At 51.0% G+C, this 19936-nt stretch overlaps 1 protein-coding gene across 1 annotated transcript in view; it reads left to right on the top strand.

The window, feature by feature from the left end:
- Positions 1-9301, top strand: part of LOC142301606 (splicing factor, suppressor of white-apricot homolog) — a 64103-nt gene extending 54802 nt beyond the window's left edge. Inside the window, 3 exon segments of the mRNA XM_075342662.1 lie at positions 1077-1207; positions 7349-7481; positions 9258-9301. Coding sequence (XP_075198777.1) covers positions 1077-1207; positions 7349-7481; positions 9258-9301 — 308 coding nt within the window.
- Positions 9302-19936: the final 10635 nt, after the last annotated feature.

Here is a 19936-nt window from a genome sequence, read left to right as displayed (position 1 = left end):
TAACCCGATGTGTACTGCAGCTACATGTCACAGTGCAGAGAGCAGGGAGCCGCGCGCACTGCTTAGCGCTGGCTCCTTGCTCTCCTTGCTACAGTATACATCGGGTTAATTACCCGATGCATACTGCAGCCACATGTCACAGTGCAGGAGCCGGCGCTGGCAGCAAGAGCGGAGGCTGGTAACCAGCGTAAACATCGGGTAACCAGGGAAAGGGCTTCCCTTGGTTACCCGATGTTTACGCTGGTTACAGCTTACCGCAGCTGCCAGTGCCGGCTCCTGCTCGCTTCATTTCGTCGCTCTCTCGCTGTCACACACAGCGATGTGTGTGTCACAGCGGGAGAGTGACGACGAAAAAATGAAGCTGGACATTCAGCAACGACCGGCGACCTCACAGCAGGGGCCAGGTCGTTGCTGGATGTCACACACAGCGACAGCGACGGGACGTCGCTGCAACGTCACCGAAAATGGTGACGTAGCAGCGACGTCGTTGTCGTTGTCGCTGTGTGTGACACCAGCTTTACCTGGGTGTCTTGTATCGGCCGTACATGGGTGAGATAACAGTAAGACACTTCCTCCTGCTCTCGGTAGCGCCTTCCTCTAGGAGTAGAACCACGGAATAAATCTTCTCATCCTGCACTGGGTATTGCAGCTAGAGAGTTGATCCTTGTGATTTCAAAGCTTCTTTGCTTCCTTGGTAGTGACAGAATAAAGAACAAATATCTTCAGCGTCATTACATTCTCTTAGGCCGGTGTCACACTTGCCATTGCCTCGCGTGCATCACCCGGCACAGCTGCACACTCTCCGGACAGGAGCGTCTCAGCTGCATAGAGATGCATGCAACCGACTCGCTCCTGTGAGGAGAGTGTGAGTCCGTGCCAGTGATGCACTGCGAGAGGCAATCGTAAGTGTGACACCGGTCTTGCATGGATACTCCAATAGCCATGCAGGACTGCCATATGGTATACCAAGATGGGGGCTGAATGTCAAGTGACCACATCAGTTTCTAACATTCCATATAAATGTTATTTATGCTTTGTTGTGCGTAACAGCAATTTTGTTATATTTTTTTTCCTAGAATCTGTAGCCAATGCGAACAAACACAGTGACGAAGATGATGATGACGACGACGATGATGACGACAGTGATTACCTGCATCCAAGTCTATTTGCTTCAAAGCGTTGTAGTAGACTGGAAGAGATTACAAAGGTACTAAAATATTATTAGTGATGTAAAGTCCCCTTGAATTGTGGAGCTGTAAATGACTGTACAATGTGTTTTAGTTCACTAGGTGATGTCAGTAAATACTCATGACTTTGGTATTTCTTCATCGTTCCTTATGGGAGACCCAGACCATGGGTGTATAGCTTCTGCCTCTGGAGGACACACAAAGTACTACACTAAAAAGTGTAGCTCCTCCCTCCGAGCATATACACCCCCTGGATGACAAATCTAGCCAGTTCAATGCTTTGTGTTCAGGAGGTCACACACACACATGCATTCTCATCTGATTTTTGATTTCAAAGAGTTGGAAGAAAAGCGGGTCCAAACTGGACTCCCGGCATGTCCCTTCTCGCCCCACTGTGTCGGCGGTGCTGTTAAGGTTGATTTTACAAGGCTGGAGCCTTACATGCCGTGCTCCTTCACCATCCCTCGGGCTCTGGCTTGAAGTGGGAGCCATCACGGTTCTCACTGCTTTGCAGGAGACCGGTCTCCATCCACAGCCCTTTCAGGATCCTGCCGGACGGAGCGCTCACCCCTCAGGGACCTGGCCCTGCGTCTCATAAGCTAAGTATTGAGACGTTATTGAGGGGTCCCGTGTACATTTATTGTGGGGAGAGTGTGTTATTTCACTTTGCTGTGATTTCCGGCCGGTTCTCTGGTTTTCTCCTGAGAACCGCGCCGAGGGTGCCTGCTCGTCGGCCGCATGGGAAAATTTAGGCCCCGGCTTCGGCTGCGGCCTAGTTTCGTTTTCACTGCCCCTGCATGTCTGTCATGCAGGGGAACAGTGCGGCGCCGCCCACCGGCCGTTCAGCTCAGGGGAGAACACTCCTCTCTGAGGAGATGTTTCCCTCCCCTGTATTTCTCCTTGGCCCTCCGGTTCCCGCTCTTGGACTAAACCCCGCTCCCCCTCCTCACTCCGGCGCCATTTTATCAGCGTTTACACACTGATCGGCGCTGGCTGCTGCAGCTACTGCATCTGTCTGGGGGTCCAAGCTGTGGAATCCGGAGGGCACACAAAACGGTCTGGTAAGCCACAACCTCTGGTTGTGGACTTTCTTGTACACTCTCTGGGGGTCATTCTGAAGGAGTGTGTTCTTTACTGCAGAACCTCCACCTCAGCAGCATGTCTCTCACTAGGAGCAAGGCTGCAAGGCTTTACTCTATATGCACTGCATGTAAGCTCATACTGCCTGAACCGAGCACATATCCACATTGTGATGCCTGCTCTAACATGGTGGTGCCTCAGCCTGGAGTCTCCCCAGGGGTCCCTCCGGCTGCTCCAGCCCCGGTGGCTGAACCCCCGGCTTGGGTAGCATCGTTTTCTAAAGCTATCTCCAAGTCCTTTGCCGACTCCATGGGACAGCTGTCCCGGACTCTGCTGACCATGCATCAGCCCCCTTCTCAGGGCGCCTCTGCTGCTCCGACTCGCTCTGCAGAGCTCACAGAGGATTTTTCATCTGTTCCCGGACCCCGTCCTTCTAAACGGAGACGCAGGGACTCTTCTCCTTCCTCGTCCCACGGCTCTGATTCACGAGCTGAATTGCAGGGCGAGGAGGATGCCTTTACTGTGGGCTCGGACGCTACCTCTATGTACCCCATTGATCTATCTGAAGGTGATGCGGATGTTAGTGACTTGATTGCGTCCATTAATTCCGTACTGAACCTCAATCCACCAGTGTCAGAGGAACAAGCCTCTCTGGTAGAAAAACACCAGTTTACCTCACCTAAGAGAGCAAGGAGTATGTTTTTTAACCACTCCAGTTTTCAGGCCACTGTGACCAAGCCCAGGGCCTGTCCTGACAAACGCTTCCCAAAGCGTAGTTCTGATTACCGTTTTCCCTTTCCACCAGAAGTGGTCAAGGAGTGGGCTCATTCACCAAAGGTAGATCCTCCGGTGTCTAGAATCTCAGCCCGGACAGTTGTATCTGTGGCCGATGGCACCTCACTTAAGGATCCCACTGACCGCCAGGTTGACCTTCTGGCAAAATCTGTATATGAGGCGGCAGGGGCCTCGTTCTCCCCGTCTTTTGCAGCAGTGTGGGCTCTTAAGGCAGTCTCTGCTTCTCTGGCGGAGATACATTCCCTCGCCAGGGACTCTATGCCCGAAATGGTTGCCTTAACTTCCCAGGCTTCGGCTTTTTCATCCTATGCCATGTCTGCCATTCTGGAGGCTTCTCACCGCACGGCGGTGGCTTCCGCTAATTCCCTCGCGATCCGCAGGATCTTGTGGCTTCGAGAGTGGAAAGCAGACGCTTCTTCCAAGAAGTACCTTGCTGGGCTCCCCTTTGCTGGGTGCCGGCTGTTTGGTGAACAACTGGATGAAATTATTAAGGAAGCTACTGGCGGGAAGAGTACTTCCTTGCCACAAACTAAAACCAGGAAACCTGTCCAGGGCAGGAACCAGTCGAGGTTTCGTTCCTTTCGTTCCTCTAACTGGTCATCCTCTAAGCCCTCAGCCTCGTCCACTAACTCAGCCAAGGATCGAAAACCCAGCTGGCGCACGAAGCCGCGTCCTCAGAAGAACGGAGGAGCCGCTGCCACTAAGGCAGCCTCCTCTTGACTATCTGGCTGCGCCAGCAACGTCCTTGGTCGGTGGCAGGCTCTCCCACTTTGGCGATGTGTGGTTTCAACACGTCTCCGATCAGTGGGTGCGGGATATCATCTCTCACGGCTATAGGATATTATTTTCTTCCAGCCCGCCAAACAGATTTTTTTATGTCCACTCCCCCCTGCTCCAAAGCCGCCGCCTTCTCTCGGGCCGTGGCATCCTTGCAGGCCAACGGAGTAATTGTACCGGTTCCCGCCCGGGAACGGTTCAGAGGTTTCTACTCAAACCTCTTCCTAGTCCCCAAGAAGGACGGTTCCTTCCGGCCCATCCTGGATCTCAAGCTTCTCAACAAGCATGTTCAGGTGCGGCACTTTCGCATGGAATCTCTGCGATCGGTCATTGCCTCAATGACCCAAGGAGATTTTCTAGCATCCATCGACATCAGAGATGCCTATCTGCATGTGCCAATTGCAGTTTCACACCAGCGTTGGCTACGTTTTGCAATCGGAGAGGAACATTTCCAATTCGTGGCTCTCCCCTTCGGGTTAGCCACGGCCCCTCGTGTATTCACCAAGGTCATGGCAGCAGTGGTTGCGGTTCTGCACCTCCAGGGGTTGGCAGTGATTCCTTACCTGGACGACCTTCTAGTCAAGGCTTCATCCAGTGCAGACTGTCAGCGGAGTGTCTCGTTCACTCTCGCCACGCTTGTTCAATTCGGGTGGCTTGTCAATCTGCCCAAGTCCACTCTGACCCCGACCCAGAAACTTACGTACCTAGGGATGCAATTCGAGACTCTGCCGGCACTTGTGAAGCTGCCCTTAGTCAAACAGCAGTCCCTTCATCTGGCGGTGCGTTCTCTGTTGAAGCCCCGCCGTCATTCCATCAGGCACCTCATGCAGGTGCTGGGTCAGATGGTGGCGTCAATGGAAGCGGTTCCCTTTGCCCAGTTCCATCTGCGTCCTCTGCAGCTGGACATTCTCCGCTTTTGGGACAAGCGGACCTCTTCCTTGCACCGGCTAGTGGCTCTGTCGCCACAGACCAGGAGCTCTCTTCAGTGGTGGCTTCGGCCCCTCTCTCTGTCTCAGGGACGCTCCTTCCTGACCCCGTCCTGGGTGATCCTCACCACGGATGCCAGTCTCTCTGGCTGGGGAGCAGTATTTCTCCACCACCGAGCACAGGGCACTTGGACTCCGTCCGAATCAGCCCTCTCGATCAATGTGCTGGAAATCAGAGCTGTGCTTTTAGCTCTCGTAGCCTTTCACCACCTGTTGGCGGGCAAGCACATTCGAGTCCAGTCGGACAACGCAACAGCAGTTGCCTACATCAATCACCAGGGCGGGACTCGCAGCCGCCTAGCAATGTTGGAAGTTCAACGTATCCTTCAGTGGACGGAGGACTCCAAGTCCACCATATCCGCAGTCCACATCCCAGGCGTAGAAAACTGGGAGGCAGATTATCTCAGCCGTCAAACCGTGGACAGCGGCGAGTGGGCCCTGCATCCGGCAGTGTTCTGGTCAATCTGCCGCAAGTGGGGCACTCCGGAAGTGGATCTAATGGCATCCCGGCACAACAACAAGGTCCCGGTTTACGTGGCTCGCTCCCACGATCCTCAGGCCTTGGCAGCGGACGCGCTGGTTCAGGATTGGTCCCAGTTCCGCCTGGCCTACGTGTTTCCCCCTCTAGCTCTCTTGCCCAGAGTCCTGCGCAAGATCAGAATGGAGGGCCGTCGGGTCATAATCATTGCTCCAGACTGGCCCAGGCGAGCTTAGTACCCAGACCTTCTCCGTCTGTCCGTAGAGGTGCCGTGGCATCTCCCGGACCGTCCAGACCTTCTCTCTCAAGGTCCGTTTTTCCGCCAGAATTCTGCAGCTCTCAGATTGATGGCGTGGCTCTTGAGTCCTGGATCCTGACGGCTTCAGGCATTCCCTCTGAGGTCATCTCCACTATGACTCAGGCTCGGAAGTCTTCCTCGGCCAGGATTTACCACAGGACTTGGAGAATTTTCCTGTCCTGGTGTCGCTCTTCCGGCCATGCTCCTTGGCCGTTTTCTTTGCCGACCATCCTGTCCTTTCTACAGTCCGGTCTGCAGCTAGGACTATCCCTCAATTCCCTCAAGGGACAGGTCTCGGCTCTGTCTGTTGTTCCAGCGGCGTATCGCCCGACTGGCCCAGGTGCGCACCTTCATGCAGGGCGCATCTCACATCATTCCTCCTTACCGGCGGCCTTTGGATCCCTGGGACCTTAATCTGGTCCTCACGGCCTTACAGAAACCCCCCTTTGAGCCTCTTAGGGAGGTTTCTTTGTTTCGACTTTCACAGAAAGTGGTCTTTCTGGTGGCCATAACTTCTCTCAGGAGAGTCTCTGATTTGGCTGCGCTCTCTTCGGAGTCACCCTTTTTGGTTTTTCACCAAGACAAGGTGGTTCTCCGTCCGACTCCGGACTTTCTCCCAAAGGTGGTGTCTCCTTTCCACCTTAACCAGGACATTTCATTGCCTTCCCTTTGTCCGGCCCCTGTGCATCGCTTTGAGAAAGCGTTGCATACTTTAGATTTGGTGCGGGCGCTCCGGATCTATGTGTCACGCACCGCCGCTCTTAGGCGGTGCACCTCTCTTTTTGTGCTAACCACAGGTCAGCGCAAGGGTCTCTCGGCTTCTAAACCGACCCTTGCTCGTTGGATTAGGTCGGCCATATCCGATGCCTACCAATGTTCTCAGGGGCCTCCACCGCCGGGGATTAAGGCGCACTGGACCAGAGCTGTCGGTGCCTCTTGGGCTTTCAGGCACCAGGCTACGGCTCAGCAGGTCTGTCAGGCTGCCACTTGGTCTAGTCTGCACACCTTTTCGAAGCACTACCAAGTGCATGCTCATGCTTCGGCAGATGCGAGCTTGGGCAGACGCATCCTTCAGGCGGCTGTCGCCCATTTGTGAAGTTAGGTTTTGCCTACTTCTCAGTTTCTGTTTATTTCCCACCCATGGACTGCTTTGAGACGTCCCATGGTCTGGGTCTCCCATAAGGAACGATGAAGAAAAAGAGAATTTTGTTTACTTACCGTAAATTCTTTTTCTTATAGTTCCGACATGGGAGACCCAGCACCCTCCCTGTTGCCTGTTGGCAGTTCTTGTTCCGTGTGTTTTCACCGGCTGTTGTTGTAGACAGAGGTTCCGGTTATTCCGGGTTTTACTCTATCTCTACTTGTGGGTGGATGTCCTCCTTCAGCTTTTGCACTAAACTGGCTAGATTTGTCATCCAGGGGGTGTATATGCTCGGAGGGAGGAGCTACACTTTTTAGTGTAGTACTTTGTGTGTCCTCCGGAGGCAGAAGCTATACACCCATGGTCTGGGTCTCCCATGTCGGAACTATAAGAAAAAGAATTTACGGTAAGTAAACAAAATTCTCCTTTTTTTTTTAAAGCCCCTTGAGTCATCCATCATCTACTTGTGCAATGAGCAGCTCTGAGACTGATATAACCATGTTTCCATTCTCTGCTGTATTCCTGTATGGCAGCTCTTTGTTTTAGAAGTTGTCTTTTTGTGAATTGTACATTTTCTGAACCTTTTTTTTATGTTTTATTTTGTAGCCTTTAAAAGTGATCGATCCTGACCACCCACTTGCAGCTCTTGTCAGGAAGGCACAGAATGAGAAGATGGCCTCCCAGCTGGCTGCTAATGTTGCACCTGCTCCCACCACCGAGACAGAAAGCACAGCAGATAGTAAGTCACATATTTAGTCTATTCCCAGTCCTTGGAGACTGTCTCTTGAAAGCTGCTCTTTGGGGGCATCTATCTCTCTTGTCTCCTCATTTATCTGTTTTTGTATCTGGGTTATTCTTAATTTGTTTCTAACCGTATCCAAGGTAGAGATTCTTGGTGCGGTTACGGTAGTAATGTTAAAGTTCATTTTTATAATATGCTAGGATTTAATACGCGAACGTCTTACAATTGTTATCCACAAGTGAAACTGAAATCCCTTGAAACCAAATGGTGATTGGGGTCTGCACAGGACGGCAGGTTGTCCATAAATTTAGGCTCTCTTCTCAACTATTGGTTTCAAAGTGCTGTCATTTTTTTCATTTATCAATTATAGTAATAAATGCTAATTGTTGCTACTGGAACTTGTCGCTACAGGAGCTGTGCCCACACGATTGCTGCTGGAACCTTGGCTTACACGGCACCTTTTCACAGCCATGGATGTCCCTGCTCCATTTCTGGCTGTTAAAGCCCTTAAATGCCGTGATTGATATCGATCGCAGCATTTAGGGGGCTGGGAGAGCAAGAGTGCTCCCTCTCCCATCCGATTGGTGTCCCCAAGACATCATTGCGAAGCCCTGATCGTTGCTATGGTCGTGATGACAATCTCTGGGTCACCCAGCTACAGAAAGCCTCTGGGATCATGCCAGAAGCATGATCTCAGAGGCTTGTGTCAGTGCAGCACTGAGAGATATAATGTATTTCAATGCTGGTGCATTGCAATACATTATATCAGCAATCATGGCAATAAAAGGTAATGTTCCATAGAGGGGCTGAGTGATGAAGTAAAAAAAAAAATAAAAAATTAAAATACAAATTATACTAACACAGTACACATGTTTGGTATTGCCGCGTCCGAAACAAGCCGATCTATAAAATTGTGACACTAGTTAACCCCTTAAGTGAACACTGTAAAAGAATAATCTGTGTTTTCATCATACAGCTGACAATAAAAGTGGAATAAAATGCGCTAAAACAAGCACATATAAATTAAAAATGGTATCTAATAACATCACTTTGTCCTACAAAAAATAAGTCGCCATACAAGTCTGTTAGTGAAAAATAAAAAAGCTGTAGCTCTCAGAATACTGCAATGCATATACTATATATTTTTTTTTTCTAAAAATCGTTTTTATGGTGTAAAAGAGGCATAAAGCATTGAAAAAAATAAATGTGGTATCGCTGTATTCGTACTGACCTGAGAAATAAAGCTGTGTTAACACTTTTAAGACACGGTAAATGTAAAAAGTGTGGCCCAAAATGGTACCAAATAAACCCTCCAACTTATCCCATAAAAAACAAGCCCTCACATGACAGTCGGCAGAAAAACAAAATTCAGTGATGCACAAACGTTTATTTTGTGAAAGTGTTTAGTGTGATAGCAGCCAAAACTAAAAATGAACTATAAATCTGATATCACTGTATTCGTACTGACCTGAGGAATAAAGCTGCCTAATCCCTTATACCACACAGTGAACGACTTGAAAAATTGTAATCCAATTCTTCAACTGCTGTTGATTTGTTTATTCTGCCTGCCATAGATCGCAGTAAAGCTCCGCTCACATTTATCCTGCGCTTTACACTGAGCGCTTACATTGAGGTTTACCTGTAAATCTCAGAAAAATGTGATTCAGTGAAAATCCCCTATGGAAAATTCACTGGAATGAGGCAGAGTGTGAATTTGAACTCCCGTCTGGACTGTGGTCTGGGGTTGTCCATCTTTTTACGTTTCTTTTTTAGGTGTGCACAAAAGTGTGATCAACGACGTTTTTATGCACCGCTAAACAGAGGGCAAACGAAATCTGGAGTAACTGCCTTATTAGTGAATGAATCTGTCAGGGGTTTCACCCGAATCATGTATTTCGGAAAAAAATTAAATAAATAAATCTAATTTTTCAACTGCTGTTGATTTGTTCATTCTGCCTCCCAAAGATCACAGTACGGTGCAGCTCATATTTATCCTGTGCTCTACACTGAGCGCTTATATTGAGGTTAACGTGTAAATCTCTGAAAGATATGATTCAGACAAAATTCCTAACAGAAAAGTCACTGTAATGAGGCAGAGGAGGTCACTTTGAACTCCTGTCTGGCCTATGAGCTGGCAATGTCCATTTTTTTTCCATGTCTTATGAGACATGCACAGCGCGGTTAACAGTTTTCACCTTTTGAAAAGATGGACACTGTTGAACAGAGGTCAAATTGAGTCCAGAGTAACTCTGCTGCCTCATTAGTGAATGGATCCGTCGGAGGTTTTACCTGAATCATGTATTTCGGAGATGTAGATGGAAACCCTAATGTAAGTGCTCAGCAAAGAGCACGAGATAAATGTGAACCGTTCTAAAATGTTCTGTACCGAAATTGCCACCAATAGCATTCACCCTTTAGATGCACCCCCCCACTTTCTCTCAAGATTTGGGGGGGGGGGGAGCAAACTGGATCCTTTCTATCAGCACATACCACCGTTCACATGCGGTACAGTCAGGATCCAGTGGCATGCAGTATTTGGACGCGGCTCAAAAAACGCTACAAGTAGCATTTTTAAAACAAAGTAAAAACCGCAAACCAACGGATCCGGTATATAACACATGCAAGCGCATCTTACTGCGAGTCACTTCAAGGTATTTTCAATTGACAACGGATTTGTCAAGGATCCTGTCACATGCGTTTGCCGTTTTTTGACGTCCGTCAAAAAAAACGCTGATGTGAAGCAGCCTTGGTCAGTAATCTGTGGCTGCCAGACTAGATAGAGCCTTGTGTACCTCCTGCTGACATCACTTGGCGCCTCTTCTAATTAGAAGTCCTGGCACATTGTCATGGTTATGCCATGCTACAACAATGACATCAAGCCAGGCCTACTAATCAGAAGCTGGGGTGGACGTAGCAGGTGGTTTGTAGAGTTTCAGTCTAGCTCCACGGACTACCAAGGCTGCGCAGAAAGGGAAAAATACACAGGGTCTTATAGCATTTCTTAGACCATTCCAGTGTAGCCAGTCTTTTTTGTTAAAAGGTCTTGTGATACTTCATTAATACTCCTTCATTCTAGCAGGAACATAATGGTCCTCGTGTACAAGACAAGAGGAGAAATGGCAGAAGTGTTTTATTACCAACTCTGCCTTCTGTATCCCTCTATTTAATGCTGAGCGAGTGCTATGTAGTAAATTGAAGGATTGACCCTGCTGATCTTGTATTGGACCTAATAACCTTATGAATGCTACCGTAGTTGTTTTGACATCGCAGAGTTGCTGGGACTGAAGGCATAGATTGGGGGGGGTTGTATGTAATTTGGGCTCTGGAGAAAAAAAAAATGTAATGTCCCCCACATGAGGGTTTGTTTATTTTTACCTTATGGTGGACTTATGTGCATATAAAACCTGAGAGAAAATGTTATAAAAAGATCTCGCTAAATAGCGTAAAACACATACTGCAGAAACATATATTAAAGCTATAAGAACCTACATAGTTATTCAATGTGATACCTGAATAGTAAAAAAAATCTACAAAATCTTTTTTTTTCTTTATTTGCTTCACAAAAAAAATCTTAATATAAATGACACAGTTTAGAACTCCCCGCCCATCCCAAAAATAATGAAAGAATTCTCCGGAATAGAGACCATAAGCTCATATAGGTGTCAAAGGAAAAAATAGTCCCCCGTCCGAGACTTTAAAAACTGATGTTGGGTATAAGATGCAATGTGTGTTTTCTTCATCGTTCCTTCCATGGGAGACCCAGACCATGGGGTGTATAGCTACTGCCTCCGGAGGACACACAAAGTACTACACTCAAAACGTGTAGCTCCTCCCTCCGGGCTATATACACCCCCTGGATGACAATCTAACCAGTTCAATGCTTTGTGTTTCAGGAGGTCACACACACACATGCATTCTTTGATTTTTTTCATTTTTAAGATTTTGTTTTTAAAGATATGGAAGAAAAGCGGGTCCAATCTGGACTCCCGGCATGTCCCTTCACACCCCACTGTGTCGGCGGTGCTGTTAAGGTTGACTTTGCAAGGCTGGAGCCTTCACATGCCGCGCTCCTTCAACATCCTTTTCAGGCTCTGGTTTGAAGTGGGAGCCATCACGGTCCTCTCTGCTGTGCTGGAGACCGGTCTCCATCCGCAGCCCTGTCAGGTTCCTGCTGGACGGAGCATTTGACCTTCCCTCAGGGACATGGCCCTGCGTCTCAAAAGCTAAGTATTGAGACGTTTTTCAGGGGTCCCGGGTACTTTTATTGAGGGGAGAGTATGTTGTTTGTCTTTTACTGTAATTCCGGCCGGTTCTCGGTGTTTTCTTTGTCGCTCTATTGGGAGACCCAGACAATTGGGTGTATAGCTACTGCCTCCGGAGGCCACACAAAGTATTACACTTAAAAGTGTAAGGCCCCTCCCCTACTGCCTATACACCCCCCGTGGGATCACGGGTTCCTCAGTTTTCATGCTTTGTGCGAAGGAGGTCAGACATCCACGCATAGCTCCACTGTTTAGTCAGCAGCAGCTGCTGACTATGTCGGATGGAAGAAAAGAGGGGCCCATACTAGGGCCCCCAGCATGCTCCCTTCTCACCCCACTTTTGTCGGAGGTGTTTGTTAAGGTTGAGGTACCCATTGCGGGTACGGAGGCTGGAGCCCACATGCTGCTTTCCTTCCCCATCCCCTTAGGGCTCTGGGTGAAGTGGGATCCTATCGGTCTTCAGGCACAGGAGACCGTGCTCCGTCCACAGCCCTGGGGATCTGCTGGACATGGAGCTGAGTATCGTCAGGGACAAGGCCCTGCTACATTAAGGTACTCTGTGTCCCCGTACAAATCGCGCACACACACACCAGCATTGCTGGGTGTGTTAGTGCGCCGGGGCAGCAGCGTAGCGCGCTCGTGCTATACTCACTACAGCTTGCTGAGTGAGTTTATGTGTTAGGAACTACCGCGCCGACCGCTGATGGCGGTTTTTACAGCAGCGCTGCGACGCGGCTGGGACTTGTGGTGCGCCGGGGACTTCCGCGCTGGCCGCGCTTATACGGCGGCCGCGCTTATAAATCGAGTCCCCGGCTTTTGCGGCCTAGTTCCGTTTCGTTCCCGCCCCCAGGCCTGCCAGTCAGGGGAAGGGCGGGAAGCTGTGCTGAACTTCAGCGCCGAGGGTTGGAGTCTGCTTAGCATACTCCAACCCCCCTCACTGGGCACAGTGGGACGCCAGTTTCCCGCACTTTGTCTGGGGCACGCCCACGGCCCGCCCCTCTTCACAGGACGCTGGCAGCCATTCCTGTTTGCAGTCTCAGTGGAGAAGGGAGACAAGCTCTGGGAGACCCAGACACGAGATTCTGGCGACCACACACCCGCTTGGAGCGGGCGGTAAGCGGCACCTCGGGTGCTGACACCACTTGTGCCGAAGTGTTCATTTGTATATGCTTGTATTCTATACATTGCCCTGTACGGTCGCTATTCTTGGCTATATACCCTCCTAGATTGCTAGACAACATGTCGTCCGCAAAAGGCAAGGGGGCCAAGACACAGGCTTTCTATGCTACCTGTACCATATGTGCGGCTGTTCTACCGGCTGGTGCCACTGACCCCCATTGTGTGCAATGTTCGGCCCCTGTGGCACTTGCTCAGCCGGGGCCTCGGCTAGAGGTGGCCCAAGGAGAACCACCTGTGAACACTGTCCAGGTGACAGGGACGGAATTTGCAGTTTTTGCTGATAGATTGTCTGTGACTATGACTAAAATCCTTGAGACTTTGCAGTCCAGACCGGTACATCAGACCATGGGCACTGTTGATTCAATGCTCCCTGGCCCCCCTCATTTGGAACAAATCCGTGCTCCGGGGGGGTCCCATGCATCCCGGGGTGATGGCTCTGACACGGACAACAGTCCCAGACAGCCTAAGCGAGCTCGCTACGAGCGACCCTCGACTTCATCTCACTGGTCAGGGTCCCAGCAAGAGGACTCTCTATATGATGAGGCAGAGGTAGCTGATCAGGAGTCTGACCCTGAGACCGCTCTCAATCTGGATACACCTGATGGGGACGCAATAGTGAATGATCTCATAGCGTCCATCAATAAAATGTTGGATATTTCTCCCACAGCTCCTCCAGTGGAGGAGTCAGCTTCACAGCAGGAGAAATTCCTTTTCAGGTATCCCAAGCGTAAATTGAGTACTTTTCTGGACCACTCTGACTTTAGAGAGTCAGTCCAGAAACACCACGCTTATCCGGATAAGCGTTTCTCCAAACGTCTTAAGGATACACGTTATCCCTTTCCCCCTGAGGTGGTCAAGAGCTGGACCCAGTGTCCAAAGGTGGATCCCCCAATCTCCAGGCTTGCGGCTAGATCCATAGTGGCAGTGGAAGATGGGGCTTCACTTAAAGATGCCACTGACAGACAGATGGAACTCTGGTTGAAATCCATCTATGAAGCTATCGGCGCGTCGTTTGCTCCAGCATTCGCAGCCGTATGGGCACTCCAAGCTATTTCAGGGTCTTGCGCAGGTTGACACTGTCACACGTACATCTGGTCCGCAAGTAGCGTCCTTAACCTCCCAAATGTCTGCATTTGCGTCTTACGCTATTAATGCTGTCCTAGACTCTACGAGCCGTACGGCAGTGGCGTCCGCCAACTCCGTGGTTTTACGCAGAGCCTTGTGGTTAAGGGAATGGAAGGCAGATTCTGCTTCCAAGAAGTGCTTAACCAGTTTGCCATTTTCTGGTGACAGACTGTTTGGTGAAAGATTGGATGAAATCATTAAACAGTCCAAGGGTAAGGACTCATCCTTACCTCAGCCCAGACCAAATAAACCCCAACAGAGAAAGGGACAGTCGAGGTTCCGGTCCTTTCGAGGCTCGGGCAGGTCCCAATTCTCCTCGTCCAAAAGGACTCAAAAGGATCAGAGGAGCTCAGATTCTTGGCGGGCTCAGTCACGCCCAAAGAAAGCAGCCGGAGGAACCGCTACCAAGGCGGCTATCTCATGACTTTCGGCCTCCTCTCTCCGCATCCTCGGTCGGTGGCAGGCTCTCCCGCTTTGGCGACATTTGGCTGCCACATGTCAAAGACCGTTGGGTGAGAGACATTCTGTCTCACGGGTACAGGATAGAGTTCAGTTCTCGTCCTCCAACTCGATTCTTCAGAACTTCTCCGCCTCCCGGCCGAGTCGATGCTCTTCTGCAGGCGGTGTGCTCTTTAAAGGCAGAAGGAGTGGTGATCCCTGTTCCTCTTCAGGAGCAAGGTCACGGCTTTTACTCCAATTTGTTTGTGGTACCAAAAAAGGACGGGTCTTTCCGTCCTGTTCTGGACCTAAAACTGCTCAACAAGCATGTGAAAACCAGGCGGTTCCGGATGGAATCCCTCCGCTCCGTCATCGCCTCAATGTCTCAAGGAGATTTCCTAGCATCAATAGACATCAAAGATGCTTATCTCCACGTGCCGATTGCTCCAGAGCACCAGCGTTTTCTACGCTTCGTTATAGGAGACGAACACCTTCAGTTCGTAGCCCTACCTTTCGGTTTGGCGACAGCCCCAAGGGTCTTCACCAAAGTCATGGCAGCAGTAGTAGCAGTCCTGCACTCTCAGGGTCACTCTGTGATCCCTTACTTGGACGATCTACTTGTCAAGGCACCCTCTCAAGAGGCATGCCAACACAGCCTGAACGTTGCGCTGGAGACTCTCCAGAGTTTCGGGTGGATCATCAACTTTTCAAAGTCAAATCTCACCCCGACCCAATCGATAACATACCTTGGCATGGAGTTTCATACTCTCTCAGCGATAGTGATGCTTCCGCTGGACAAACAGCGTTCACTACAGACAGGGGTGCAATCTCTCCTTCAGGGCCAGTCGCACCCCTTGAGACGCCTCATGCACTTCTTGGGGAAGATGGTAGCAGCAATGGAGGCAGTCCCTTTCGCGCAGTTTCATCTGCGTCCACTACAATGGGACATTCTCCGCCAATGGGACGGGAAGTCGACGTCCCTAGACAGGAACGTCTCCCTTTCTCAGGCGACCAAGGATTCTCTTCATTGGTGGCTTCTTCCCACCTCATTGTCAATAGGAAAGTCTTTCCTACCCCCATCTTGGGCGGTGGTCACAACGGACGCGAGTCTATCAGGGTGGGGAGCAGTTTTTCTCCACCACAGGGCTCAAGGTACGTGGACTCAGCAAGAGTCCACCCTTCAGATCAATGTTCTGGAAATCAGAGCAGTGTACCTTGCCCTACAAGCCTTCCAGCAGTGGCTGGAAGGCAAGCAGATCCGAATTCAGTCGGACAACTCCACAGCGGTGGCATACATCAACCACCAAGGAGGGACACGCAGTCGACAAGCCTTCCAGGAAGTCCGGTGGATTCTGACGTGGGTGGAAGACACGGCATCCACCATATCCGCAGTTCACATCCCGGGCGTAGAAAACTGGGAAGCAGACTTCCTCAGTCGCCAGGGTATGGACGCAGGGGAATGGTCTCTTCACCCGGACGTGTTTCAGGAAATTTGTCGCCGCTGGGGAATGCCGGACGTCGACCTAATGGCGTCCCGGCACAACAACAAGGTCCCGGCCTTCATGGCACGGTCTCACGATCTCAGAGCTCTGGCGGCGGACGCCTTAGTTCAAGATTGGTCGCAGTTCCGGCTACCTTATGTGTTCCCACCTCTGGCACTGTTGCCCAGAGTGCTACGCAAGATCAGGTCCGACTGCCGCCGCGCCATCCTCGTCGCTCCAGACTGGCCAAGGAGATCGTGGTTCCCGGATCTGTGGCATCTCACGGTAGGACAACCGTGGGCACTACCAGACCGGCCAGACTTGCTGTCTCAAGGGCCGTTTTTCCATCAGAATTCTGCGGCCCTGAGCCTGACTGTGTGGCCATTGAGTCCTGGATCCTAGCGTCTTCAGGATTGTCTCAAGAGGTCATTGCCACCATGAGACAGGCTAGGAACCTAACCTCTGCCAAGATCTACCACAGGACGTGGAAGATATTCTTATCTTGGTGCTCTGCTCAGGAAGTTTCTCCCTGGCCATTTGCTTTGCCTACTTTTCTTTCCTTCCTGCAATCCGGGTTGGAAAAAGGTTTGTCGCTCGGCTCCCTTAAGGGACAAGTCTCTGCGCTATCTGTATTTTTTCAGAAGCGCATAGCACGACTTCCTCAGGTACGCACGTTCCTGCAGGGGGTTTGTCATATCGTCCCTCCTTACAAGCGGCCGTTAGAGCCCTGGGATCTGAACAAGGTTCTAATTGCTCTTCAGAAGCCGCCTTTCGAGCCTATGAGGGATGTTTCCCTGTCTCGCCTTTCTCAGAAAGTGGCTTTTCTAGTAGCGGTCACGTCTCTTCGGAGAGTGTCCGAGCTAGCAGCGCTGTCATGCAAATCTCCCTTCCTGGTATTTCACCAGGATAAGGTGGTGCTGCGCCCGATTCCGGAGTTTCTCCCTAAAGTGGTATCCCCTTTTCATCTCAATCAGGATATCTCCTTACCTTCTTTGTGTCCTCGTCCAGTTCATCAATGTGAAAAGGATTTGCATATGTTGGATCTGGTGAGAGCACTCAGAATCTACATTTCCCGCACGGCTCCTCTGCGCCGCTCGGATGCACTCTTTGTCCTGGTCGCTGGCCAGCGTAAAGGGTCGCAAGCTTCCAAATCCACCCTGGCTCGGTGGATCAAGGAACCAATGCTTGAAGCCTACCGTTCTGCGGGGCTTCCGGTTCCCTCAGGGCTGAGAGCCCATTCTACCAGAGCCGTGGGTGCCTCCTGGGCATTACGGCACCAGGCTACGGCTCAGCAGGTGTGCCAGGCGGCTACCTGGTCAAGTCTGCACACTTTTACCAAGCATTATCAGGTGCATACCTATGCTTCGGCGGACGCCAGCCTAGGTAGACAAGTCCTTCAGGCGGCGATTGCCCACCTGTAGAAAAGGGTCGTTTTTACGGCCATATCATGAGGTATTATTTTACCCACCCAGGGATTGCTTTTGGACATCCCAATTGTCTGGGTCTCCCAATAGAGCGACAAAGAAGGGAATTTTGTTTACTTACCGTAAATTCCTTTTCTTCTAGCTCTAATTGGGAGACCCAGCACCCGCCCCTGTTTTTTTGTATACACATGTTGTTCAGGTTGAATGGTTTCAGTTCTCCGATATTCCTTCGGATTGAATTTACTTAAACCAGTTTATTGGCTTTCCTCCTTCTTGCTTTTGCACTAAAACTGAGGAACCCGTGATCCCACGGGGGGTGTATAGGCAGTAGGGGAGGGGCCTTACACTTTTAAGTGTAATACTTTGTGTGGCCTCCGGAGGCAGTAGCTATACACCCAATTGTCTGGGTCTCCCAATTAGAGCTAGAAGAAAAGGAATTTACGGTAAGTAAACAAAATTCCCTTCTTTCCGGAGAACCGCGCCGGGGGTGCCTGCTCGTCGGCCGCATGTTAAAAATCTAGGCCCCGGCTTCAGTTTGGGCCTAGTTTCGGTTTCGGCTTCCCTGCATGTCATTCATGCAGATGCATAGCGTGGCGCCGCCCAACGGCCGGCCAGCAGAGGGGAGGACACTCCTTTCTGTGGAGATGTTCCCTCCCCTGGATCTCTCCTTGGCCCTCCGGTTTCCCGCTCTTGGGCTTCCCTTGCCCCCCTCCTCCTTCCAGCGCCATTTTCTCAGCGTTCTTACACTGATCGGTGCTGGATGCTGCAGCTGCTCCTTTTGGGGAAGGCTGACGCTTCACTGGGGGTCTGAGCTGTGGAATCCGGAGGGCACACAGAGAGCGGTCTGGTAAGCCACAACCTCTGGTTGTGGGCTTTTTATTATACACTCTCAGGGCATTCTATAGGAGTGTATTCTAGCTGCAGAGCCTCCACCTCAGCAGCATGTCTGTCACTAGGAGCAAGGCTGCAAAGCTGTACGCTATATGCACTGCTTGTAAGCTCATTCTGCCAGAGCCAAGCACATACCCACATTGTGATGCCTGCTCTAACATGGTGGTCCCTCAGCCTGGAGCCTCCTCAGGGGTTCCTCCGGCTGCTCCAGTCCCGGTGACTGATCCCCCAGCCTGGGTAGCATCTTTTTCCAGAGCTATTTCCCAGTCTTTTGCCGACTCTATGGGACAACTGTCCCGGACACTGCTGACCATGCATCAGCCTCCTTCTCAGGCCGCCTCTGTTGCTCCGAGCTCTGCAGAGCCCTCAGAGCATGTTTTAGGACCCCGTCCTCCTAAACGGAGACGCAGGGACCCTTCTCCTTCCTCGTCCCACGGCTCTGATTCACGGGCCGAGGTGCAGGGCGAGGAGGATACTTTTACTGTGGGTTCAGACGCTAGCTCTAGGTACCCCATTGCCTTGTCTGAGGATGATGCGGATGTTAGTGACTTGATTGCGTCCATTAACTCCGTTCTGAACCTCACGCCACCAGTGTCAGAGGAACCAGCCTCTCTGGTGGAGATACATCAGTTTGCCTCACCTAAGAAGGCTCGGAGTACGTTTTTTAACCACTCCAGTTTTCAGGCCACTGTCACCAAACCCAGGGCCTGTCCTGACAAACGCTTTCCAAAGCGTAGTTCTGATGACCGTTTTCCCTTTCCACCAGATGTGGTGAAGGAGTGGGCTCAAAGGTAGACCCTCCGGTGTCTAGAATCTCAGCCCGCACAGTCGTAGCGGTGGCTGATGGCACCTCTCTTAAGGATCCCACTGACCGCCAGGTTGACCTTCTGGCCAAGTCTGTATATGAGGCGGCAGGAGCCTCCTTCTCCCCGTCTTTTGCGTCAGTGTGGGCTCTTAAGGCAGTCTCTGCCTCTCTGGCGGAGATACATTCCCTCACCAGGGACTCTATGCCTGAGATGGAGGCCTTAACTTCTCAGGCTTCGTCTTTTTCATCCTACGCCATGTCTGCCATTCTGGAGGCTTCTCACCGCACGGTGGTGGCCTCCGCTAACTCTCTCGCGATCCGCAGGATTTTGTGGCTTCGAGAGTGGAAGGCAGACGCTTCTTCTAAGAAGTACCTTGCGGGCCTCCCCTTTGCTGGGTCCCGGCTGTTTGGTGAACAACTGGATGAAATAATTAAGGAAGCTACTGGAGGGAAGAGTACTTCCTTGCCACAAGCTAAAGCCAAGAAACCTGTCCAGGGCAGGAACCAATCGAGGTTTCGTTCCTTTCGTTCCTCTAACTGGTCAGCCTCTAAGCCCTCAGCCTCGTCCACTACCGCAGCCAAGGATCGTAAACCCATCTGGCGCGCAAAGCCGCGTCCTCAGAAGTCCGGAGCAGCCGCTGCCACTAAGGCAGCCCCCTCTTGACTATCTGGCTGCGCCAGCAACGTCCTTGGTCGGTGGCAGGCTCTCCCGCTTTGGCGACGTGTGGTTTAAACACGTCTCCGATCAGTGGGTGCGGGATATCTTCTCCCACGGCTACAGGATAGAATTTTCTTCCAGCCCGCCAAACAGATTTTTTCTGTCCACCCCCCCCTGCTCCAAGGCCGC

This window comes from Anomaloglossus baeobatrachus, chromosome 1 (assembly GCF_048569485.1).
Source record: "Anomaloglossus baeobatrachus isolate aAnoBae1 chromosome 1, aAnoBae1.hap1, whole genome shotgun sequence".
In the NCBI taxonomy this organism is placed as follows: Eukaryota; Metazoa; Chordata; class Amphibia; order Anura; family Aromobatidae; genus Anomaloglossus; species Anomaloglossus baeobatrachus.
The sequence above is the reverse complement of the archived record's forward strand: the minus strand, read 5'-3'. Positions and strand labels throughout refer to the sequence as shown.